The sequence below is a fragment of the Pocillopora damicornis genome, chromosome 12 (genome assembly GCF_964200805.1).
Source record: "Pocillopora damicornis chromosome 12, jaPocDami1.2, whole genome shotgun sequence".
Lineage (NCBI taxonomy): Eukaryota > Metazoa > Cnidaria > Anthozoa > Scleractinia > Pocilloporidae > Pocillopora > Pocillopora damicornis.
The window spans coordinates 2314289-2339836 of NC_142681.1; the positions used below are offsets into that span (position 1 = coordinate 2314289).

At 36.1% G+C, this 25548-nt stretch overlaps 2 protein-coding genes across 5 annotated transcripts; both read left to right on the top strand.

Annotated features, from left to right (window-relative positions):
- Positions 1-3056: 3056 nt before the first annotated feature.
- On the top strand, positions 3057-11965 carry LOC113665529 (P2X purinoceptor 4). Of its 4 annotated transcripts, none has more exons than XM_089190640.1 (13): positions 3057-3233; positions 3877-4048; positions 4353-4500; positions 5115-5232; positions 5346-5432; positions 5537-5675; positions 5959-6044; positions 7078-7122; positions 7768-7858; positions 7958-8023; positions 8642-8758; positions 9386-9455; positions 10295-11965. In XM_089190640.1, the coding sequence occupies exons 1-12, from the start codon at positions 3091-3093 to the stop codon at positions 9413-9415; spliced, it is 1242 nt and encodes a 413-aa protein (XP_089046766.1). In that variant the 5' UTR covers positions 3057-3090; the 3' UTR covers positions 9416-9455; positions 10295-11965. The 4 variants fall into 4 exon arrangements, with proteins under 4 accessions (XP_089046766.1, XP_089046767.1, XP_027037040.2 ...); XM_089190641.1 differs by having other exon boundaries at positions 10298-11965; XM_027181239.2 differs by lacking the exon at positions 9386-9455.
- Positions 11966-13502: 1537 nt separating this feature from the next.
- On the top strand, positions 13503-25454 carry LOC113665504 (BCAS3 microtubule associated cell migration factor). The gene is made up of 20 exons (XM_027181207.2): positions 13503-14122; positions 14214-14268; positions 16437-16509; positions 16854-16951; positions 17126-17207; positions 17669-17732; positions 17988-18095; positions 18228-18304; positions 18832-18908; positions 19000-19083; positions 19498-19525; positions 19636-19679; positions 20137-20199; positions 20497-20594; positions 21083-21218; positions 21690-21783; positions 21922-22377; positions 22758-22920; positions 23395-23504; positions 23745-25454. The coding sequence occupies exons 1-20, from the start codon at positions 14049-14051 to the stop codon at positions 24407-24409; spliced, it is 2649 nt and encodes an 882-aa protein (XP_027037008.2). The 5' UTR covers positions 13503-14048; the 3' UTR covers positions 24410-25454.
- Positions 25455-25548: the final 94 nt, after the last annotated feature.

Below are 25548 nucleotides of genomic sequence, written 5' to 3' on the forward strand. Positions count from 1 at the left end.
GGCCTCTGATTTAACGGGGTGGACCACCATCTCATTGTTAGATAGCCAATTATTGATATCTTTTAAATTAGAGTTCAAAAGTTGTGCAGCCACTTCTACTTCGGAATGGGCTGTATGGATTTCGGTATCATCAGCAAATAGAGAGGCATCTCCATTTTTACCCGATTTAACAATATCATAGTAGTGTATAGAAAATAAAGTTGGACCCAATACATTACACTATTGGGGTACTCCATAATCTAATGTAAGAGTCTCAGATTGTGCACCATTCAAGGTGACAAATTGCTTCCTGTCCAGAAGATAATTTTCTAACCATAAACCACTATGGCCTTCAATATCAGCAACTTTAAGCTTTGACAAAAGAATTTTGTGGTTTATTATGTCGAAAGCTTTTTTGAGATCCAAAAATGTAGCAATGTTAATCTGTTTCTTGTCTATGGCCCATTTCCACTTATCTATAAGAGTAAGTAGAGCTGTAGTACATGAGGAATTCTTTTGGTAGGCAAACTGTTCTCTGCTTATTATGTTGTGTTCCAAAGCAAAGGCTTGTAACTGATTGTTTGCAAATTTCTCCATGACCTTAGGAAGACAGGGCAAAAGAGATATAGGTCGAAAATTATCACACAAAGTGTTGTCTTTGCCTTTGGGTAAAGCTGTTACTTTTGCAGTCTTCCAAATGTTGGGAATACACCTTGCTGGAAGGACTGGAAGGACTTTGCAATAATCAAAGTGAAAGTTTCCTCTTGAATCTTCGAAAGTGAAAAAAAAAACGAACAAAAAAAAAACAGAACAGGCCAAGATTTATAACAATTTCTAATAAACAAATGTTATTACTGACAAATTCCAATTCATTGTTTCAATATTCAATTGGTTGTCTCTACTTAACCTCAACTTATAATTTTCTCTGAGTATTCTCAAGTTCCAAGTTTGCCTCACATGCAAATCTCAGCTTTTCAAATAAATGAAGTAGTTCATTTTTAAGGCTTTACCTGTTACCGTAATTTCCGGTCGTTTACCCGCGGGTAATCTGCTGATTTTGCATTAAACGCGCGCCACTGCGGGTAATAGGGAGGTGCGGGTTATGTGACAATTTCAAAATCCAGTGGTAGTTGAATTGAAAAAAAATATCACCAACATGCGTTTCCACCTCTCAAGTAAATTTTATTGTGTTAATAGTGCCGCAAAGCGGCACGAAAACATGATGCCGACTCGAGTTTATTTCACGCATAATTAGTAGCGCGACGAACAAATTATTATCGGCACGGGTGAAAACAAAACCTTGATGGTGACAAAAATTATCCATAGATATCCGGCGCATCAGTAACAAATTTCCATTTAACACTAGCTTGAGCTAAAGAGAATTTTCCCGTTTTAAGGGACTTGTTAGGCCCAATAGAACCGGAGGCTAAACTTCAGAATACCCCGCAACTCATTTACATGTGTCGGGAGGCTTTGAAGATCGAGGCATAACACAATAGACGCTATTCTTATTCAATGACATGTAAATAAGTTGCGGGGTATTCTGAAGTTGCTCCGAACCGGAGATATCGACTTTTTCAGAAATCGCCGACAGTACTTTATAATTCAAGTTTTAATACTCACCCAGCTTTTTTTCAACAAATCAACATGGCGCTGAACGATCGCTCGCACAAAATGTGGCCACAAATTTCTGCCTCAGTCCACCTTGGAATCTATTTATTTCAATTCAATTATTCCTAGTGTTGTATATAATATTGTTGTTTGGGGCTCTGCTTCCCCTTCACTCATGGAGGATATTGAACGTATTCATATGAGAGCACTAAGGATTGTTTGCAAGCTACCTATGACCACTCCAGCTGATGAGATCATGAAATTGAGGCAATGGAATCCCATTTCTTTGTATTATGTTAAAAGACTGCTGGTTCTGACCTATCGATCCTATCATAGTTTAAATACAGAGGATCTAAATACTTTAATTTCTAAGGCAAAAACAAATTACAGCTTAAGAAATTCTCTAAATATTGAAGTGCCAAGACCAAGATCTGAATTTGGCAGGTCCTCTTTTAAACACAGGGCCGCCTTGGCATGGAACCTACTTCCCCATCATGTCAAGGAATGTGCTAACTTAAGACTGTTTAAGATCAAGCTTAAGGTTAATAAGCATCTTCTCAATAGCATAAATTTTGCTAAAGGTTCCTGCTGTGTTTCAATGAAACACGATGACTTTCTATATTTTTAATTACGAATTAATACTTGTTATATATTTATTTATCAAATTAGGATTGTGTTCAAGACAGATTTCACTCAGTTTTTCCAATTGTATTATATATTTTATTGTAATTGTTTCTAAGTTGTAGTTAGGCAGGTCCACATCAGGACTTCGGTCTTGCCAATCCTTCTAACCTGCATTGTTAAATAAAGATGTATGTATGTATGTATGTATGTACAAATTCGCATTCTGTCAAGTATGAAACGTTGAGATTTGGGCATGGGCCGCTAGTGTTTTTACTGTATAATCTTATCAATAAAGTACATGCTAATATTGACACAGAATTGTGCACGCGTCTGAATTTCTTTGACCTTTAAACTCGACAAAGACGCTTTCAAGTTTTCGAAAGTTGGATCAGACAACTTTTAAAAGACTGAAATGTATCACCTTAATGTCACGTTTTCGCCACCAAAAAGTTGAATAACAACGTGCGGGTTATCCACCAGTGCGGGTAATCTGTTGACTTTTTTTTCGCCGTATGCAATAATCGGCCGGTGCGGGTAATCGGCCGTGCGGGTAAACGACCGGAAATTACGGTATTATTATTCTCCAACTACCCTCGTTTCAAGGGGAATTGGAGAATTTCGTACAAATAATCGTCTACGAAAATAATTATAGCATTGCACTACAGTTAATGACAAAAATGCGTTGCAAATTTTCTCATAAAATCAGGTATTGAAGAACCTTTGGGTCTCTTAACTTCAAATTACGGTTAGGTAACCATGAGATCGACCGCCGTTCTTGATTAGCTCGTAACGGGATACTGATACTGAGATCTCCCACGGGAATGTTGGTGTTCTATTACACCACAATTGCATTGTTGTTTGTAGTTCGAAGCCAAAATGGTTACTTGCGGGCAGGTGTGTGACACCGTACTAGCGGCGGTTTTCGAGTACGATACAGCCAAGATAGTGCATATAAAAAGCAAGAAGGTTGGAGTTATTAATCGTTTGATACAACTGGTTATTATTGTTTACGTTATAGGGTAAGTATTCGTACCGATTTCTCACACATGCATGCGAGATCCAGCTGTTTCCATGGAATATCACAAATTAAGCAAATTTTCAAGTATGTTACTCAGTGCTATTGCTAAACTCGGAGATCATTATGTCACTTTGTAGCCAATGTATCTGAGTTACATAGTCATATTCCTATTAATTCCAATGAAAAAGTGGCCTTGTAAGCCTTAACGTGACTCTGGTGCTCGTTTGAGCATCAAATTCTTACGAAACTATAATTTTTTAATTTTTTAATTTTTATTTTTTTTATTTCATTCTTCACTGACTTTCGCTGTGAAAGATTTGTGGGTTTTATTATATTTATTAAAAACCAGAGTAAGAAAGGTGTATTTGAAAATACAGGTGTAATATTAAGAGATTCACTTATCCTCGTCTGCATGAGTGCAGATGAATTTCCGCTTCAAAATCTAAGTACAAGGTTGCATGCATATGCTTCCTCGTGAAAAGACTGCAGCGCTCTGAAAAGATTCCAAAATCATTCCCTTAACCCTAATAAATTCCTTAATTTTTTTATGATAGATAATGGTTACATTTCTTATTTACAATGATGAACAATTCAATTAATCTACAAAAGAATGGTATGTTTTCTGATGCTTTTAAAACTTGCAGATATGTGATTGTTTACAAGAAGGGGTACCAAGAGTCTCAGAAGCCATACAGTTCAGTGACCACAAAAGTCAAGGGATTGTCATTCACAAACTTAACAAACAAGAGCATGGAACTCTTTCTGTACGGCGGATTTCATGTTTGGGACTCATCTGACTTTGTGATACCCCCAGAGGTATACTAAAACTTTTCAGGCTCTTTCTTTGCTTACCTTCTATTACTATACTATGAATCAATAAATTACATTTTTATCATTGAAGAAGACAGTGTTTTCTATATGCTCTGCAATTTGAAATAGACAGTGCTCCAATCTACAGCAGCAATATTGGGTACGTGCCATGAAGAGTTGAAAAAAGTTTTGGTGAGCAATTTTTAACCAAAAGTTGCCAACTAGAATTGGTGACTAGCATTTAGCTTGGGTGGAACAATACTGAAGGGTCACACTCACTTGTATCCTATTTTTTTCTATTCATATAAAGGAAAATAATGTTGTGTTTGTCATGACAAACATGATTATCTCACCTAACCAAAATCAGTCCACTTGTCCTGAGGACCCAAACTTTCCAGACGTGAGATGCAAAAGTGACAGTGATTGCACACCATTTGAACCAGTCAAAAATGGCAATGGTAAGCCATGAAGTTTACCCTTTGGTGTTCATTTCGAAGTATAATTCTTATTATTTAATCCTTTAACTCCCAAAACCTGATTGCTAATTCTCTGCTCTTGCTGTTACACCATTCCTTGTAAATTAGTCATAAGAATTTGGTGTAAGATCAAGGTAAAAACTTCCTCCTGATAAGTTTTAGTATTCTCATTGATCATTTGCTAGAAAATGTAGTTATCATAGGGAGAAGTTACATGTTAGTCACTTCTGAGAGTTTAAGGGTTAAGAACACTACATTCCTTTGTTAAACCCTTTTTGAATTAGATTTTAGCAAATGCCTTTGGGGTGCCTCAATGATAAATGTTTTCACCCGTTCATGAAACTGAAACTAGACTAAAGGGACCCTTTTAAATAGAACCTCCCAAGAATCTCTCAAAAACCAAACCAACCAGTTAATTATGGATAATAATGAATAACAAACTAGGAAACAGTGTCCTTATACCAGTAAATAACTGTTATAAAAAGAAACTTGCAGACTTAAGGAAGAGAATTTAGCACTTGGATCATGTAGATCCTGTGTTGTGATAAAGATAAAATTTACATTGTGTTATGGTTTCCTTCATTTTTCGCAAAAAGGCGTCAAGACTGGAAAATGTGTAGATGCTGATAGAAAGCCCTTTGGTAAAGTTTGTGAAATTTATGCATGGTGTCCAGTGGAGATTGACGAGCTTCCCATGCCAGGGTACAACTTAAGGTGTGTTAAACAAACCTTTATGAGAAGTAAGAGTAGTTCCAAGTCATTGTGTTTAAGTCATGGCATACCTCATAAACTTAAGGTTGCATTAACAATATAAATTTCTTCCATAGTAACACTGTTCCACTTCTTGATGCTGCTAAGGATTTCACCCTTCTCATAAAGAACAGTGTACAGTTTCCAAAGTTTAACGAATCACTGTAAGTATCCCATAAGTGAAATAGATAATCTTGAATTAGTGGTACAAAAGGAGTCATTGTTGAGTTATAATATGTGTTTGTTTCTGTACTCTTGGCTGATTTAGGAGAAACATCAAGACAGAAAATGAAAGTTACTTGAGGACCTGTAATTATGACCCACAAACTGATCATCTTTGTCCAATTTTCAAGCTTGGAAAAATAGTTGAATTGGCACATGTGAACTTTGAAGATATTGCTTTCAAGGTATGTCTTGTGGATGTAATTGAGGAATTTGTTGAGTAAGGTCTCTTACTTTATGTAAAAAATAAGGTCCAGGTTACAGACAGATTGTGCATTGATCAACCATGATTTCAAATAAGAGAGAAAAATTTCACTTCAAGTTTTGGTTTTTGCATGTGTATTCTTCTCTGGGTTCCCTTCCACGTCAAATTATAAAGAGCCCCTGATATTCACATCCTCGCTTTGCTTTTCTTTCAATTCAATAAACACCTGCAATCCTTGTTTTTTCTTTTCCTTTTCTTTTTAGGGTGGGGTCATTGCCATAGTCATAACATGGAACTGTAATTTTGACCCTTTGGCATATTTCTGTGAACCTAAGTATTCATTCAGGAGGTAATTGATTTAAAATTTTTTCTATTTGGAATGCATCCAATTTTAGTTTTTTTATGCTATAGTTTACACAGCATGTATTATAATGGAAGCTTCTTATCATGTTAGTTAGGAAATAAATATCTTTATCACACGAGATAGATGGGTGTGTTTACTCTTTAATTGAAAATCACTGTAGAAAAATCCCCATGTGAGAATTATATGTGATGGTTTAAGCAGGGCTGGAATAAGCCATGTGACCCAATAAGATGAAAGCTGGGAGAAGAAAGACAGAATAAAAAAGATTGGTAGTCATATAATAAAAGGCTTATTGTCTGAGTTAGGTCAGGCTTGGGAGAATATATTTGACATATAGTCTTGAACCACAGCTTTCACTGTTCTCTGACTGTATGTTATGACCTACAACCAAATATGTACCTACCCAGCTGCCTACTTAGTTAATAAGTACATATTATCTTTGAGCTTATGATATATGATATGAAATATATATGGCTAGTTCAGGGAAAAATGGTTCTCAGATAATAATTGGACACATAATCATATGATCTTTAATCTGTTCAATGAGAATTAACACATGATTCATCAGAAACCTAATAGCGAGCAATTCTTGAAATTGCTGGCCATAAGCAACTTGTTTCTTAAAAAATTACTTACTTCTGTGGTGCTATCCAATCAAAACTATTCCAGTAGACATTACAGGTTAGCAAAAGGGGTCAGCATAACAGGTCAGCAGATCAAGCAGAAACACACTAGTTTCAGAACACTTTTATAAGAACATGTCATTACTTTGAACTGAAGATCAACTTACTTAGTGATTATGTCATCAATATGTCAATCATGTGGTCAATTATAAAATCAAATTTAATCAATAAATTAAATGTCAGTTAAGGAAACAATGACAGATGATTATTTGGGAACCATTTCTGCAGCCATGGTTTGTATTGAACTTTTTTTTTTTTACCTTAAAAGATTGCTGAGGTGTACCTTACTTGTGGTTTAGGTTAGATATATAACTGAATGGTTTTCCTACTTCTAGATTGGATGACTCTAAATCACCAATTGCACCTGGTTATAATTTCAGGTATGTGTATTAACTAGTGACCACTTTTGTGTGTCTCTGTTTGAAATGGAGAACATTGTCATTACTTCCCTTGCATCATGTGATATATCAGGACCATGAGTATACTAGACAGATATTTGCACTACACTATTCAGCTAGAAAAAAACCTGAAAGTAGTTGCTGTATCATTCTTTTTTAGCAAAATTCCAACTTTTCCTCTCACAGGGGATAAGGAAGTAACTGTTAACAAATTTTGGCCTGTGAAGCTTATACATTATAGTAGTAACTCTGTCTTGTTGGATGCCAGTCCATCATAATTTAAGCCTTCTCTTGGCAGAACTCTTTAGATATTCTTGGCTAGAATCAATATTTTATACATGGCAAAAAGAGCAGGCCTATTTTTAAGATGGCCAGTAATGTTCAAAGTCAGTTTGTGAAGACTTAAATTTTTAACAGTTTCCCAGAACATAAATTCTAATAATTTACGAAAGGAAAAATTATGTTTTTGCAGCTACAACTGATACTGAAGCTTGAAGCTTAGCCAGGGGTTTACTGGACTTGTAAATAAATAATATGATTACTTATAGCAGATTGCTTTTAGTTATCAATAATTTACTGTATCCTTGGTTAGTTCAAGTCCAGTGACTTATGTCAACTTTGTTTCAGATATGCTAATTATTATGTTCAAGACAATGTCCTACACAGGACTTTGTTCAAGGCCTATGGAATACGCTTCATGATCATGGTGTATGGAGAGGTAATGTCCAAAGTGTAGAAATGAAATTCTCTGTAATTTAAGCTATGAGCTTATTAGTTTGTGGTATGCAGGTATTGAGTTATTTTCTCATTTCTGCAGGGAGGAAAGTTTAGTGCAATTCCACTGTTTCTTAATTTGGGTTCAGGTCTTGCCCTGCTTGGCATTGTAAGTACCAGTAAACCAGGTAGTACTTCTTCAGTAACTTGCAAGTAACATATTTGTTCTATAATGATAAACTTTACAGATGATAAATGTAACAGGGATTGTCTTGTATTTTGACATAAAGGGATGACTTTGTGGGGAACACTGATTCATATAGGGGGACAATAAGAATAAAATTTTTTTTTTTTCAAATTTTGCAAAAACTCGAAGGAATGTAGGTAGGTATGAGTAAACTATGTGATCATTATTGGAACCCTTTCGACTGACATTTTTGCGTAGGTAAATCAAATCTTGGATCTGTTTTATGAGATCTTGATTTGATTAAGAAGAGAGTGAATGGAAGAAGAGTGGGAATGGAAGGAGAGTGGGATTGGGTGCTAATGGAGAGGTTGGTAAAAAGAGGGGTTGGATAAGTCAACCATGTCACCGATGGAGGGCAAGTTTTTATGGCAGGCAATCAATTGAGTGAAGGATATTTTAAGGAAATATGTAGAGGTATTGCAGTTAAATTAGGGGCATCTGAAATAACATATTTGGGCAAGCATAACAAATGTAAGCCACACCATGTACATGTTTTGTCATGAAATGAAATTTCATCACACCTTGTTTCTGCCATTGTAGGCTACAGTTTTGTGTGACATTGTGGTGCTGTATGTGCTGCAGAAGAAGTACTTTTACAGAGAGAAAAAGTATTTGATGGTTGATACTGATACAGATTCTGAACCTGAAAGTGAACAGGTAATTCAAAATGTTCTGTTAAACCCTTTAACTCCCAGGAGTGATGAACAAGTAACTTCTCCCTATAACATCTAAACATTATCCAGCAAACAGGTCATGGGAATATTAAAACTTATCATGTCAAAGTTATTATCTCCATATGACACCAAATTCTCATTACGTATTTACAAGGAAATATGTAGCAGCTAGAGGGGAGAATTAACAATCAGATCTTGGGAGTTAAAGGGTTAATTAAAAGCCTAATGTTAATTAATTAATGTAAGCAATAGTCACTGTTGTGCTTAGCAAACTTTAAGCATTTAACCCACATCCAGTTAATATTTAATAGGGGAACAATTGGAAACTGCATCAAAGTGTATATGGATTTTACCACAAACTTTTTTCTTGTCTTATTCTGAAGTGGCAGTTTGGGTATTTTGTGGTATCCAAATATTTATGACCTGTAAAAAGTTGACAGAAGTCAGGGTAACCTTTTTAAACATTGTGTAGAAAGTATTCCATGCTCTTTGGATTGATATCTATGAGTCCAAATTCAACACCAACAATGTTTGATTTCAATCAAGAGAAGGATTTTTTTCCAACAACTTTCCTTTCTACGCTATTTATTTTATGTGCCCATGGGAACAGCAACTTATAGAGCAATCAGATGAACTCTAAACCTGGATCAAGTCCCAATTACCTGTATGTTCTTAGAAAGGTACTTTGACCATTAACTCTTAATGGAACTTCTTATTAAGCTTTTACACCCTAACATCAGTATCCACATTCTCGTTACTCTTTTCCATACATTTCCTCTGGTACTGCCAAGGAGAATTCATTTAACAGTCAAAGTTTTTTTGGTCGGTAATCATTCCCTTTATTCTCATGGTCTTAATGAATGATTCTGCTGTATTACTTTAAGGAGAAATTAGATGCTGGTCACTCTCAGGGTTTAAAGGGTTAAGTAGATGAGTCACGGCCAGTATAATTTTCTCCTTTGTTCAATTGTTTAAATACTCATTGTATTCATTAAATTAGCCAAAAAAAATCTTGTTTATGCCATTGTCATAAATGGTTTAACATGTGATGTGATTTTTGTGGGTGCAAAAAGGCTTTTGACAGCATAAGACAATAAACGATGCTTTGACAATCTGAACAGAATTCATCTCTCTTATGAATTAATAAACTCACAGTCAATCCATGTGTTTGACATATGGATTACTTTGAAATGTGTGTTTCCTTATTATCTAAAGATGCTCTATGATACCTCTTTGCTTCTTTTCAGTCTTCAGATAAAATATTGTATGGCGAATGATAAATCATCAAAACTAGTAAACATTGTTTTAACTACATATATAAGTGGCAGAATGAAATTAAGAGTAACAAGAACTGTAGATGATGAGGAGGGCTTTTGGGGATGAAACAAAACAGCTAATGGAAGGACGTGGCACTCAATTCAGGAGTGAATGATAATTACTTATTCACAGCTTCATCACCAATAGAAGTTTTTCAATATTGTTTGTGATTCTTAGCTAAATACCGTCTTACTTTTGACAGCAGCATTCAAGAGCGCGTGATCTCCACAGTGCTGGTAGCATGGATCGTGATGCACGGCGGTATAAACGGATTAAAGATGACAAGGAGCGTACAGAAACCTCCGGTTTTGTGAGTGCAGAAAGATGACATTCCCTCCTTACAAAAGAAACTTTCATATCACTGGAGTCACGTGCATCTATTATTCCTGTATACACTGTCAGTAATTTAGATTTCTATTCATATCTTTGGTAACTTGTGAACATAGTTAAATCGACACAAGGTTGTTCGAATTTTTGGGGGATTCTGGCCAAATATTCCACTGTATATTTTCTTAACTTTTTGAGCAAGTAACAAAGGATTTGAAAACACCTAGTCTATTTCCGACCTAAATACCTGAATTTTTTGGTTTCCTCAGCATAATAAATGCGTTTGTATTTTTGGAACTTCAAAGTATTCAATGAAAAAAAACGTGCAGGGATGTTTAAACTTATTTGAAAAGAGGAAACTGTAAAACTTTAAGGCCATGGAAATTAGATATTTGACCACAAGAGGTTCGGTTATGTTTAAGGAGAAACAGCAAATAGAGATTATGAATGATACCGCTTTTTTGGTAACGGTGATCATTTTTCCTAAACATGATAATGCGAGCATCATTTTTTCGAGGATCATTGCAAGAATTGAGACGATCCCATGCAATGTATTCGAGAAGGTAGAAACGTCGGGTTCGTTTATATAGTTTTCAAATAATGCTAATAATGATAATAGAACTGCGGCTTTAGGTAAAGAGAATTAGTGTTGTTAGACAAGGTATGTCGTTAGAGAGAATGTATTGTTAAGTATCTTTCTCCTTCGATTTTCAGTGATTGCAAATTCTGTTTAGACCTGGTATACGCGACAATGTCACTGAATAAGGAGACAAAAATATTCATTATTTCGACGTAAGCATCTGTTTTCTTACTTTGATAGTGTATGGCTGGTCGAAAATTCTCAGATTCGGTCATGTAGGATGTAAATATTGAACATCAATTATATGTAAAAATGTATCTGGGTCAGTATTAAATTAGATCATTTATTCTGATATAAAGTCATCCTGACTAAATCCTCAGCTATACAATATTTACTTGCCATATACGACATTTACACATGGAAAAAAAAATGAAGAAAATTGATGACAGAAAATAAATGGCGAGAAAACCTGAAAGAAACTACGAGGCTTATAACAAGTCAGGCTTTCTCACTTAAAATAACTAATCTTATATTAGAATTACAATATGGACTTATGGTAATTAACTTTGACCGCGCACACGTACACACACACACACGCACACACATATTAAGTAAGTTAGTTAAGAATTACTGCCTTACAGAAGCTAATACTTAGAGAGAAGAAATTCCTTAAGCTTTCTTTTAAAAGAAGCGGAGGAGGGAGAACTAGTTATGTCAGAATTTAACGAATTATAAAAGTTTGGACCTTGAAAGTAAATTGAAAACTTCCTGGTGTTCGTTCTGCACAGTGGCAAACGGAAGGACTAAAATTTAAAATTTAGGTAGATAATTTGTATTTCGAGGTAATCATAGTTAATGAAAATGTATAGAATTTTAAAATATTCTAACTATGTTCTTCCTAGCATGAAATAATGTTAATAGGTAGGTGGTATAAGGGAAAGAAATATATATATTTCTTAAGTTAAAGTGTCGTAGTAATGTTCTACCGTCTCAGTCCTCAAGGACTTCCTAATCCTTCCTAGGAGTGCTTTACAAAAAAAGCAAGAAAAGAAAATGAAGCAACGAAGAATGCGATCAAGGAAGAAGCCGTGGACATGAAATAGTACCACGCACGTTTTAATCGCTTTAATATATATTTATTCTCGGCAATAGCCCATAAGCGAGCGAAGCAACCAACCTGTCTTACGCCCAAATATGATACAGGATACACTTTCTGGATTGATTAGATTTTAACATAAATGGTGAATTGGACAATTGGAAAAGACACTTGGCATGTTTATCGTCTTTGTTCTGTATTATCAAATATCTTTTTTAGCAATGTTTGCTGCGTCCAGAGAGCTGAAAATGACTTTTCATACCATGTTTCCTCATTGTAAAAAAGAGTGAATTCCTATCACTTAACTTATTGTTAAGTATGGGGAGACATTCAATGATTTCAACATATCTTCCTGTTTAAACTGTAAAAGGCCGTTGAAGATTTTTCCAGTCCAGAGTCACAGAACAGTTCCACGGTCTAGAACCCTAGGTTCACGAAAACCCATGAACATTGCTTAAAAAAAGGATATCTTTTGCAGAAAAAAGGAAAAATTCGCACTTTGTTTATGTGCGATGACTGCCGAACGGGTCCAATGTCCAAGCGTGAGGAAGATTAGTTGGAACCCAAATGAACTATGATCACCCGCATCTGTGGAAAATTGAGAGCCGCCTTCAGCATGAAAAGCGACATTTTCCGCAGAAAGGCAATGCATTTATATCACTGTGCAAAGGCAGACCAGTAGAAAAGTTTATCTTCCCCCTCCCCCCCCCCCCAAAAGAAGAAAATTTACGCGAGGTTTATGAAACACGATACTGAGAATCAACCTTTAATAAGGCCCGATTTTTCTCCTCTTTCTATTAGGCCCCCTCATCAAATACCTTCATCTATCATCCCTTTACACCCCAACCAATATTAGTGTTCATACTCTCCACATTATTTTCTACACGTTTCCTATGACACTGACAAGGAAAATTTCTCTCACAAACTAGAGCGACTGTAGATGTCGATCACTTTCTTTATTCTCACGATCTAAATTTTTGATTCAGGAATGACACTGTGGGGAGAAATTAGGTGCTAATCACTCCTGGCGGTAAAAGGGGCTGAGCTCCCCAACTTGGAAAGCCCTCGAGTGCGAAAAAAAACAGACAAACAAAAAACATTCACGTACGCAATCAGCGAAGTCAGTTTTCAAGGTATCTGGACCGTGTCATCATATTCAATTCAAAATGGATTAGGAGTTCTTTGTCTAACTGGGCTCTTTATTGTGTTGGCGGATAGACTCACATGATATTTACATGATTGCAAATTACTCGGCAAATATATTTACTGACGTGGCGTTTTTTTATTTTCTTTCAAAAATTGGGTTCACAGCCCTGATAAAAAATTCAAAATTAATTCAGAGATTTGAACACAAGCACGGAAATGGGTTAAAAACTTTGACGTCACAGAAGCACCCTATTGTGCGGAATCTGCACGAAACACAAATCGAAACTGGAAAAAAAAATCGGATTTCTTTAGTTTTTGTAATATTTTATGCCAGTTTTCAACTTAACGCATTCCAGATGCAGCTCAAGTCTTAAATTTTTTACTTTTCCGCCAGTTACAATGATTGTGGATATGTATGGAACGCCCGCGGATAAAAATAGCATCATTTTAATTTGACACTTTGTCTTCATTTTGCTCATTTTGCTAAGAGGAGACAAAAAGAGTCTTAATTTAAACTGATAATCATTTGGAAAACAACAGGTAATCATTCGCGTTTCGAACATTTCATCCTCATTTCTCAACAATTGTTCCCAGGCCTTTCCCAAAACACTGATAACGAGGCAGATAAACAATGTTTTTTTTCTGACGTAACGCGGCGCCAAAACAGAGTTTTGGTCATGTAAAATGATGTTCAAAGCGACGATATGAAGAAACGGCGATGGAAACGTAATCAAAATTGAGCCAGAAAGCTACTTAGCTTCCTCATCTTCAGTTCTGGAGATCGAAAAGAGCTTTCTTTAGCTCTAGATGATGTCTGTGGACTCGGTTGCAAGACGAATTTCGCGCGGTGGTGGGATTGTCGTTCGACCTCAAGCAATAAGGTTTTTAACCATTTGACGGAATGTTTTGGGTTTGCTTGATGTTATAAATCTCGTTTAATGCTAAGATGATGTTGATCTCACTTTTTTTCAGCGACAAGTCCTACGTGGAAAGCGTGGTAAACTTCCTACAAGACGTCGTACCCCAGGCAAGTGAAGCTCTTTGTTCGAAATAAAAAAATTTGTATTTCTATAACGTCATCTAATGTTAGTTGGCGATTTGCTTCTATTTTTTTCGTATTGTGCTGTTTTAAATCCATTTGAGGGGTATTTTAGGTTTATCGATCCTTTTTTCTCGAGAAATTTTATAAACAACTAAGAAAACCACTTCAGTAGCGCTCGGGATTGATCGAACCGAAAACTCAACTGAAATGTACGTGACTTCCCATCCTTAATGGGCCTACAATAGGTGTGGTGGTTTACTTCTCTTTTTCGTTTCCTTTAAAATTGTCAAAGGTTACAATAAATCCTGTAAAAGATAAACATATCGTCCTTGAAGTCATCTTGATTTGATCGTGATTGACAAAGTATAAGTTCAATTAAAACGAATACATGCAATACAGTGAAATAGGATGTTGAACTCTACCAGAATTCACTTCTCAAAATTAAGTAAAATATGAGAATATATTTTGGAAACATGGTGTGATTAATTTTCTTTGTGATTCTTTTCGAAGAAACCATTATTTGAAGCCTAAGCTGTGGTCATAGAAAATAGTTTTAATCATAGGAGATATAAGTACTGGTAACAAGTTCCTTGTGACCAGACTTCAGCTCCATATTCCTTGTTGTAATAAAATTATATTTTCATTCATGAATATACAACGTAACAGACATGTACAGAATTTTCCACAGTCACACGATTGACCAGTGTCTGTAAACATTTTCTAAATGGTCTCATTGAATTCTTAACCTATCCGATTTTTAAGTCAACATTTCAACTGTGTTGTCAAAGTGTAATTGGTCAAAGTGGTATGAATTATCATACACTGTGGGAATAAATACTTATAAGATTTTAATCTTGATAATTCACATGGATTTTTCACCATGGTCTATTCAGGAATAATTATGAGAAACCAGAGTTAGTAGAGGGTAAATGGAGGAATCTATGCTTCAAACAGAGGTTTAATTTTCTGATTATGTTACATTATAATGTTACCTAGTTATTACAAACCATGAAAGTGTTTCTAAGTTATATTTTGTGGGTGGTTGTTGTTATGAGCTGTGATGGGCAAATGTTTTGCATTTTTATTGGACTGAAATTTCTGTTGGGAAATAATTTGCAATTGTCTATTAAAGCAGCAGGACATGGAAAAGGAATAAAAAATGATATTTTCCATTTTATTACTTGTTAGTAATACAGTATGAAGGAACATGGTCAATTTTCCAGGATTTTTAAATGTTTATTTTTAGTGGGTCAGAGTATGAAGTGGGAGTGTGGAGTTTTATATGGGACTCAAGGCAGTACATATTTATAGAGCAGTTTATTTTCTTTCTCTTTTTATCTGTGTACTTTCTTTGTATCATGATTGACAAAGAAAACCTGCAAGATCAGCAAAAAAATCCTAGAAATATTTTATGCTTGTTGCGTGTTCAATGCTTGTTTAAGTATCTGTCAGTTGTGCCTCCAACAGGAAAAAACCGATGACCTTTGAAATTTCAAGAGTTATAAAGGTCATTCCTTTAAAACTCATATTTACTTAAACTGGAAATAATCAACAAAAAATGTCACCTGTGGATAAACAATTGTCATATGATTTACTTGTGACATTCAATATGAACTCATGGGAATTAGCCTATTAAGGATTTTGTCAATTGATCTCTTTAATTTGGCAGTACAAGTCATGCATTCTGTAGGCACTTAAGCATGAAATAGAATTTCAATAAGGAACTACATAAAAATTGTTGCTGAGTAGACAATTACACTGTCATTATTTGTAGGTCAGAGGGGGTGGTTGGGGAAGAGCTTTTCAAAGGTTGTATTTTTTGTTGTAGGAACAAGATTGTGATCATCTTGTCATTGATTTTTGAAAGACTTCATTATTAAAACAGCTGTGTTACTCTCTGTTTATTGTGACACAGTGCAAACATCGTTTGTTATAACTTTTTTGTGAATCTGAAATTAATAAAGCTGTAGCAGGTGGTGAATGAAGCTGGCAGTAGCTTTGTTTTTTAAATCTGTGAACCAATGCAACAGGCTTCATCAAAAGTAACTTTTTATAGATTTACAAGAAGGGGTCAAGGTAAAGGACAAAAAAAAGGATCTTAAATAAACAGACTGTCCATGCAGTAATTATATTTTTACCATTTTAACCCTTAGGCTGTCACAGGAGTTAAACAGGAAGAGAAAGAGAGGGTGTTATGGGTTAAGTTTGAGGAAGCAGACATCAATGGTGAGAGACAAAAGAGTTTTGTTGAAATTTATTTTAAAAGGGTAACACCTTTGCAAATAAACTGTGCTTCAGTATTTCATTATCTCAGGTTAGTGTCGCTTTGTTTTATATCTAGGCTTTCCTTACATCCCATGCTGCCAGCCCAGCTAGTCAATATTTTTGTGTGTGATGAGTTAAATTTGTTGACTTATTGTAGTGACTGGCTTTGCTATCTCAATGAGGGATAGAAAATGTCATTTTGTTAAACCAATTGATTTATAACTTTTGAATTATTTGAACTCAGAGTTCTGGCTTCAAATAATTTTTTGCTAATATTTGTCATGGGACTGTTTTGTATCTCACAGATAATACACTTAACCAGGAAGAGATTTCATCAGGAGTGGGTGTACCATTACTATTGATTCTTGGTTACACTAATGGCTTTCATGTCTGGACCATCCCAGTAAGTATAGTCTGTGAGGATTGATAGGTCCAGTGACACATCTGCAGAAGCAATTTTTCCTAATCAAGGAAACTAATTCTGTGGCTTAGGTGTCATTTCTCAGTTTTTTGTTTTTAACATGATTTGTGATAATTGTACACTGTAATGGCTTACTTCATGTTGTATATTTTGTAGTCAACTGGTGAAGCACAGGAGGTGTTATCTCTTCGTCAAGGGCCTGTAAGACTTGTGCGCATGCTCAAGACACCACTAGAAGGTATTAATTATGTTACAAGCTTTCCAGTGCTGCTAGTTGGCTTTAGATCACTCTCTTGGAAGGCAACTACATAGTATAGAGATCTATGTACATCTTAGAAATAAAATATTCCTTTCTTAGCCTACCTTATCAGATTGTTGATTTGGAAGTCATTCTGAACTGAAAAATATTTTTAAAATACCTCTCATCCCAATGGAAACATTCTGAGGAACTAAAATTCTCCCAAGTTCTGAAAAAGAGGAGTTTTGAAATCAGTTCTTACTACATGTCAGATACTCGTTGATTTTGTTGGACATTCACCCTCAGCTGTACATTGTATTGTTCACATGCATTTATCAATTGAGCATGAACTTTTATGGTAGTCAACCAGCAAGTGGCAAATACTCTCCCCCTCAAATTCTACCCCTACAGTGTCACATGTTTTCAACACTGATATTGTTTTGGTAACATTTCACTTCCAGCAACAAAGGCAAAGGACGAGTTTGCAGATGTCAGACCTCTTTTTGCTGTATGTGATGCTGCAAGGTTAGTAAGGTTGATATTTGCCATGTAAGTTAATGAAAGATGAATGTAATGTTTCTTGATAATTTGCCTTTCACCATTGAGACTGAATAACTGAAAGGTTACTAAGACATGTAACTGAAACTATTTCTTTAAACTTTTCAAATGTTATAGAAACCAAGATCTAGAATTGTCAGTCATATGTTAAGGGTCTTCCAGATTGTGAAATATGCTTTGCAAGTCTGTGTAATTGAATGAAATGTAACTCTGTCTCTGCAGCCCCTCCCTGCCATTCTCCACTGTTAATTTGTGGTCCCTCAGCAGTGGTGAGCAGGTCCACTCAATTGGCTTCAAGTCTGAGGTGTATGATGTACTTTGCAATAGAAGGTACCTGATAGATATATTATCTTACTCTCTTAAAGAAGTACATGCACTTTAGACAAAGACATGTTGTGGTGGTGAGACCTTTCATGAATCATCATAGAATTAAGAATTGTATGAAACTTTTTTTCTTCTTAGGTTAATGGTTGTTGCTCTTCAGGAAAAGATTGCAGCCTTTGATGCATGTACCTTCAAAAACTGTTTCTGTATAACTAGTAAGTATTTTCTTTTGAATATCTAATTAAAGGTAAGCTGGTTTTCACAATGTGCTGGTCTGTGTAACAACAACCAAGTACGTTATAGCCAGAGATTCATTTTTCTAATAGATGTATTCTCTCACCACCAAAATCTTTCATTCAGGGTGTTAGACTTGATCTAATATGTACTATGTAGTTTTTAAGTGATACTTTAACCCTTTAACTCCCATGAGTGACCAAGACAGAATTTCTCCTTACAATATCAACACAATATCAACCAGATAAGTGATGAGAATAAAGAAAAATATCAATTTGGGGATAATTAGTTGATCCAGTATGAAATTCTCTGAACTAACATAATAAGAGTGGTATGGTTGACAGTAAGGGGAAGTAAAATTTGATGATTTTGCGAACCTGGGAATTTTTCAATAAAGTATATGACAAATCACATGTATGCTTAGATTTTAAGTTCACTGTGTTCGCCCTGAACCCAGTATTTGTGATATGAAAATATGTTTAAAAAGCACATCTAACCTCAATTTTAGGTTGCTACCCAGCCCCAAGCCCTAACCTCAACCCATTGGCTCTGAGTACCAGATGGCTGGCATATGCAGATCGCAAGGTACCTTAAAGTGTTGGGTCTTCAATTAAATCTTTTCACAACATTTTTTTGGACTAAGGAATAACACTGAGTGTTGTGTTTGTATTGTCAGTTGGTACCTAATCATCAGTCCTGTGGGGGAGTGTGTGGGGATAATTCCCAGTCATATACAGCCACAGTCATTAGTGCTGCCAAGGTTTGTATGATAGGATAGAATGTTTACAAAAAGTTCATGGTCTGTAAAACTCCTGTTATTACAGAGATTGCACATCTGACAAGTTCTTTCAAGAATGTGAATCATATGATGATTTTGAGATCTCAACATGTTTCTGAACACCCATTAATAAACATATGAAATGTTCATCGAAATTTCCTTCGATTGAAAATGGTAGAATTCACTCTATTGACAAAGTAACTGACAAACTTGCAGTTGTCAGATCCTAAATTGAATTTATCAGTAAAACTTAAATAGAGTGGTTGTTTTCTGGTGGGTCTAGTGGAAACTTAGAAAATCAGAGTACCAGTAATATGATCAAAGTTTTCCTTACATTTTACATTCAATAAACCTGATAATAGATCTTTATTGACTCATTGTTATTTCCATTTTCAGTCAATCACTAGAGGTCTGACAATTTTAGGTATGCAACTATTTAGTTTTGAGCTTTAAATATTTTTACACAGCCATTTTTTTTGTGAAGAAAGTAGTGAAATTATTGCTGATATTAGTTGTTTTGCCATTATATTATAGGACGATGGACAGGGACAGAAATTTCAAATGACTATTTAAACCAAGTGAGTTGCAACAAATTATTTTGAATTTTTACCCTCTGGGAGATTGGGCACATAGAGTAAAACATTAAGTTGTAAGGATCAGCTTCAGGAATAGATTAATAATAATAATAATAATAGTATTAATAATAGATTAATAGATTGAGGGAGTATTTAAACACTTGATATAGGATTGGAATAAAAGTAATTGATGTTGTGTTAATCTTGAACCAATAGAAGTACATTTTTTGTCACAAAGTAAAATTAATGTAGGTTTTAGATGTCAATTAAACATGCACTTTCCCATAGGAAATACTATGAAGTAAATCAAATGGATGATGGACATAATTTTCAAATAATAAACCCTTTCTTTCTTTTAAGTTTGAAAGGAATGATCATACCCCTATAGGGTATATAAAACTCTTTAGGGAGGGCTGAAAACTATTTTGGTTTTCACTATTTTGTTTTGCTTTGTTCCTAGAACTCCACAATTACACCAGGAGTTGTAACCATTATAGACACACAAAAAATTGGAAATGGAGAGGTACAGTTGTCAACATTAATTTTCTTTCAAGATCAGCTAGCCAATTTGTACCATTCATTTTTCTTTTGCAGTGAGATTTAGTTTCTGGTTTCACTTAAGACATATTTCTTAAAACATTAGTTAGAATATAATTACTTAGAGCAAGGCTAAACAAGGCTATATTGTCTCAGAAGATTGTATGAACTGATTGTCAAGAAAGATGGTACAGAGATGTAAGGCAGCTTTCTCGTAAATTATTCCTAACTGAAAGATATGATTTATGTGTTTCTTTATTTATTTGTGCATTTTTGATGGCAGTTCTGTGTACAAGAGGATGACCATGAAGGCACCGGCATAGTGGCCCATTTTCTTGCCCATGCAGGACAGCCCCTATCTTGCATGTCCTTTGACCCCAGGTGTGATTTGTGTGTAATATTTCCAAAATTTTGTATTTTCATGTTCTATAGGTATATCCTATGTCAATAACCAATATTTTACAGTGGTTAAAACAGGTTATCTGTGTTCTATGTGTAAAATCGAAATTGAAACTTTTCAATTTGTGGCACTGACTAAGGTAACACATGTCTATGTGAACAAATGTCAAGTACATAACTGTGATTGAAATACATACACCTATGGTTGACATTAACTTTAAATTTCAATATTGTGACAGTGATTAGAAAAACAGGAGTATGGAACAATGTGTTTAGTTTGTATTTTTCTTGAACATCGTGTGCATATATGTTTGTGATTTATTTGTGTACAATTCTTTTCCAAAATAAAAAACTCTGAAGATAACCTTGTTCAATATCTCTCTTATTTCTCCAGTGATTTTGTTTTTCTTTGCTTTTGTGAAATATTCCTTAGGTTAAACTTACCCTTCATTTTGTTTCCTACTCTTTAGCGGTTCACTGTTGTTGACTGCAGACGTTCTGGGAAACAATTTCCACGTGTATCATATTCTACCACATCCCATTTGTTCTTCATTAGGCGCTGTTCATCATTTGTACACTCTGCACAGAGGCGACACCACTGCAACAGTAAGTCCAGGGCAGTACACTGTGTAGAATACAAGTAGCAGTCTTTCTGGTGACTTTTCACCTTCCTGCCGCACTGTTGTTGTTTTTTTTTTCCGCTTCGTTAAGTTTTTAAAAAGTACTTCTCGAAGCATGTGATAACGACATCCGGGAAATTTCATTTTGTCGCAGTCATGGATTGAAAAGGGGGGGGGGGGCTTTTACGGCTAATGTTTTTCCAATTTTGACGGTTGACGGATGTTTGAAAGAACCTCGTGGTGTGGTAAACAAATTATCATTGAAGTATGGTGCGTAGTATTTTCAAACTGTCAATTTAGGCGAAAGTTAGTGGAAACTAAAGTAACTTTAAAGAGAATATACTTGGAAGGCTGGTTTGATAGTGTAAAGAGTGTTCGAGATATTGAGGTCTTTCAGGAACCGTTAAAGTTGCCAAAATTAGAGTCAACCTGAGTTTTGTTCTCATCTCATTCCCAGGTGCACGGAATGGCATTTTCCTTCGACAGTCGATGGGTTGCTGTATCAACTGTCCGTGGAACTGTGCATGTTTTTCCAATTACTTCGTACGGAGGTAAGCTTTACTAAATAGATCAATTGTTTCCAAGAAACCTCTAGGTTCCTCTAGTTCTTAACTGTAAACTATCTTGAAGTAATTCAAATTGCATGTTATAATTTCTCAACACAACTCTTCTTTCATATATTCTCGTAGGTCCCATAACAGTCCGCACCCATTCTTCGCGTCGTGTTGTAAACCGCAGCAGTCGGTTCCACACCAGCGCTGGATTGGATGACCTTGACCAGGCGACCACAGGCTCAGGTAGACACAGTCCATGCAACGGTACAGTGCCCAACCTTTCTTGTTCACCCAACGGAAGCCCACTCAGCTCCACAGGGACCCCACTGGCAAGAGAATCCTTAACATCCACTTCAACCAGCAACAATGGTTTGGTAAATCCCCGCCTCCCTCCTCTCCCTCATTCCTACCTTGTGCATCCCTTAGCGCAAATAAGGACCCCTGATGGCCCACGATGCGGTGGATCTTGCTGCACTCAGAGCTCTAACAAGTGTAATGGCCGTGTGGGCTTGGAATATTCAGTGGGTGCAGCAATGACGTTTGCTCCTTCTAGGGGATGGTTAGGTGGAAGTTCGAACAGTACCAGAGCAGGTAAAGTACATAGCCAACTTTCAAAGGATTCGTTTATCTCGGGCGTGCCCTGACAGTTGGGGTACAAACACTATATTATACTCTTTAGACTGATACGTTCGTCTATTCTCATTACCTGTTAATGGGATTATTTAGATATTTCAAGGAGAAGTTACATGGTAATCACTGGTAATATTTGACGGGAGTAGTCAGTAAGCTGCTAAATAACTGAAATGAATTACAGAATCTTTAACGATCAAAAGTTTGTCGTCAAGAGATAAACATAATCAACCTGTAGCACCAACTGCAGCCAAATGTAAACCTAGTCAGTGAACCTTCGTTTGTAGGCTGAACCTTTTTTTTCCGTTTTGTTTTGATTTCGTTCTCCCTTTTTTATGTAGAACCTTGCAGATCTTCAGCTGTTGACTCGCTTTTTATACTTGACCTCCATGGGAACTTGACAGAGTACGTTCTGGAACCACAGGCAGTGAAAACTGTTCCACAGAGTGATGACACCCCCCTGGATCTCAGCACTACTGCAAGAGCGCAGTGGACGCTTGCCAGGTATGGCGGATCAAATCCTTCATTAGTTGAGCAGGAAGGGCTGTCGTAATGCATGTCGCGTATAAGAGGCTCATAGATGGAGCGTGAGGCAATGTGGCCTCACTTCGCGTCCTTTTTTTTTACGTACTCTTACTTTTCGTTCAGAAAAAAATTATTTCAAAGAGCATGAATGACTTTCATATCGTTTCTAATATTTGCTTCGCTTCGCGGACACATCAGACTTAAAATACTGCTCCTTTCTTGTTGCGCGTTATAAAAGCGAACGTGATTAAAACTGAAATTGAATTGGTTGCACCTGATTTCAAGTTTTTTTATATCGCGCTGTTCTCCGATCGACTCACTGTTGTTGTAATTGGAAAGTCCTACTCACTTTGCCAGTAGTTCTGCTACAGACACTGGTGCTCAAGCTTAATCTTCGATCCCTAAGAACAACTATGATGTTTGTCCTAATTGTTTTGTTTTTGTCAATTGCAGGTGTGTTACTTGGCCTGAAAGCAAAAGTCCAGTGATCAGAGATGTTGGTCTGTTGCTGGGGCGCCTAAAAGTTTCTCCCAGTGAGCTTAGTAACCACACCGTCAAACAAGGTAACATTGTTGACACGATTGATCTTATGTATCAAACTACACTATTACATGATCTTATGTATCTTGTGTTCGGGTTCCAGTGTTCTACATAAGAACAAACAGTGTTAAGATATTCATAGCTATCTCAGTGCTTGCATTAAAAACTTTGGGCGTATATTTCTCTTTGAAGAAATTCGTGTATGCATTTAGCTATTATCGAAAACATTGCATAGTACAAGATAGTCCGTTGTCTTTCTTCAGAAAAGAAAATCGGCAAGGAGAGTGAATCTCGCATCTCGGACGATCAGTGGCTGGCAAATATAGACATGGAGACTCACTCTGCCCCTCATCGGCGACTATGGATGGGACCACAGTTCTCTTTCAAGACTTACCAACCGCCAGGCTCTTCATCAGCTTCATCCACCCATAGCTTAGGAGACTTCAGGTCTGGGTGCTCAGGTAGTGGGGCCACTATAGCAGCTCATAACAGGGACGGCCACTCCATGGGCTTCTTCTCTGAAGAACTGGATTTGCAGAGTTTGAGAATGCAGCCTGTTCGTTCGGATCCAGTGCCCACTCCATCAGGTCAGTTCGCGTTCACTGGATGTGCGTCGCCGAATTTAGGGGGGAGCATGCCACTTATTGTTGACAATGGCCCAGGAAGTCTGAACGACCCTTGGCCGGGCTTGAACAACGATATGTTCGAGGACAAAGAAGAGCAACTTGTGGAAACATTGGCAGACGCCATGAACGACAACGCGCTCTTACCCGTTAAAAACGACAAGAAAAGAACAACTTCAATTAACGGAGAAAATCAATTCCAATTTCAATCGGATTTTCGGGGGGGAGGTGTAAACGCGTTTGCTTCTTGCTCCCCCGCTGAAACTAGCCCGCTGTTCCCTCCCGATTATAATAATTGGTCTTAAGGAAGATTGGACAGATTGATTTGCCTTATATAAAGGTAGCTGTTAAGTGTTAGCAGAGATTAATATATACTACTAATAACTACTGAAAATAACTTAAACAAAAAATATATGAAAAATAATCTTATTCCATGAGATAATTTGGTTAGGTTTTCTCGAGTATGATATCTCTCTTCGGCTTTCACTTGCTGAAGCGACAATTCAAGTTAGAGAGACCTTTTGTCATCACTTAGAGAACCGATTTGTAATAGACTTCTTTTCCACACTTCGGGTATTTATTTCATGAATGTAATCACAATCCTTACTTTTAAATTTCCTACTGCCTGGTGCATCGCTTGTGAGAAATAGAAAAAGCCAAAGTTTTGATAATTTTTAGGGCATCGACATGCACTGGATGTGTTTCTAACTTTCTAACTGCTCTGGACTTTTGAGTGTCCTTCGTGTGTATTTTATGGGTTGTAAAGGTGCATAAAATAACAAAGAAAAATATATAAAATATTGAAAATGTAAAAAAATGTATAAAATGGAAAAAAGTCCCTGGATTCTGGCCGCACTGTAAAGGGGCAAATTTATTTATCACAACTGTAAATTGATGTATAGTTTTCCAACCGTTAAACGTCGGTTTTGCTGAAGTTTAGTTCTGGTTTTTACGATTTAACTAAGGATATTTGAGTAGCTCTGTGTGAATAGTGTTTATAAAAATCAAAGAGCAATTGATCAATCTGTGTTCTTGACCTGAAATAGTGTCATTATTAATCAAGGAATTTTATTGATCGTTCTGTTCTTGGTCTTGTATGATAATGTTAAAAGAAGGCTTCTGTTTCCCTTTCTAGCTGTAAATAGGGATTTTGTAAACTTTTCAATCTGAATTTTATGTGAAATGGCCAACTGCAACTTCCTTGAAATAGTAAAAGGGTTAATTTATGAACAAGCCTTATACAGTTAACTGTAGATATAAACAGAATCCAACGGGAAAAAAAAGATTGTCTCTATATTTTTGAAATATGCATGGGTGAAGAAACAATAAAACGTCATTTGAAGCTTAAAAGTATTTTGTTCCTCTTCTTCCCCTGCGTAAGACGACAAGTCTATCTAGTCATCCATTTCTCTCCCCCCCCCCCCCCCCCGCTTACTCACCCATT

Coding starts and splice junctions, on each gene's coding strand:
- LOC113665529 (XM_027181239.2), top strand. CDS start 3,091: ATGGTTACTTGCGGGCAGGTGTGTGACACCGTACTAGCGGCGGTTTTC. Junction 4,049..4,352: donor ACTTTGTGATACCCCCAGAG/GTATACTAAAAC, acceptor ATTCATATAAAG/GAAAATAATGTTGTGTTTGT. Junction 8,759..10,294: donor CTGAACCTGAAAGTGAACAG/GTAATTCAAAAT, acceptor TACTTTTGACAG/CAGCATTCAAGAGCGCGTGA.
- LOC113665504 (XM_027181207.2), top strand. CDS start 14,049: ATGATGTCTGTGGACTCGGTTGCAAGACGAATTTCGCGCGGTGGTGGG. Junction 14,269..16,436: donor TACAAGACGTCGTACCCCAG/GCAAGTGAAGCT, acceptor TTTAACCCTTAG/GCTGTCACAGGAGTTAAACA. Junction 19,526..19,635: donor TAGAGGTCTGACAATTTTAG/GTATGCAACTAT, acceptor ATTATATTATAG/GACGATGGACAGGGACAGAA.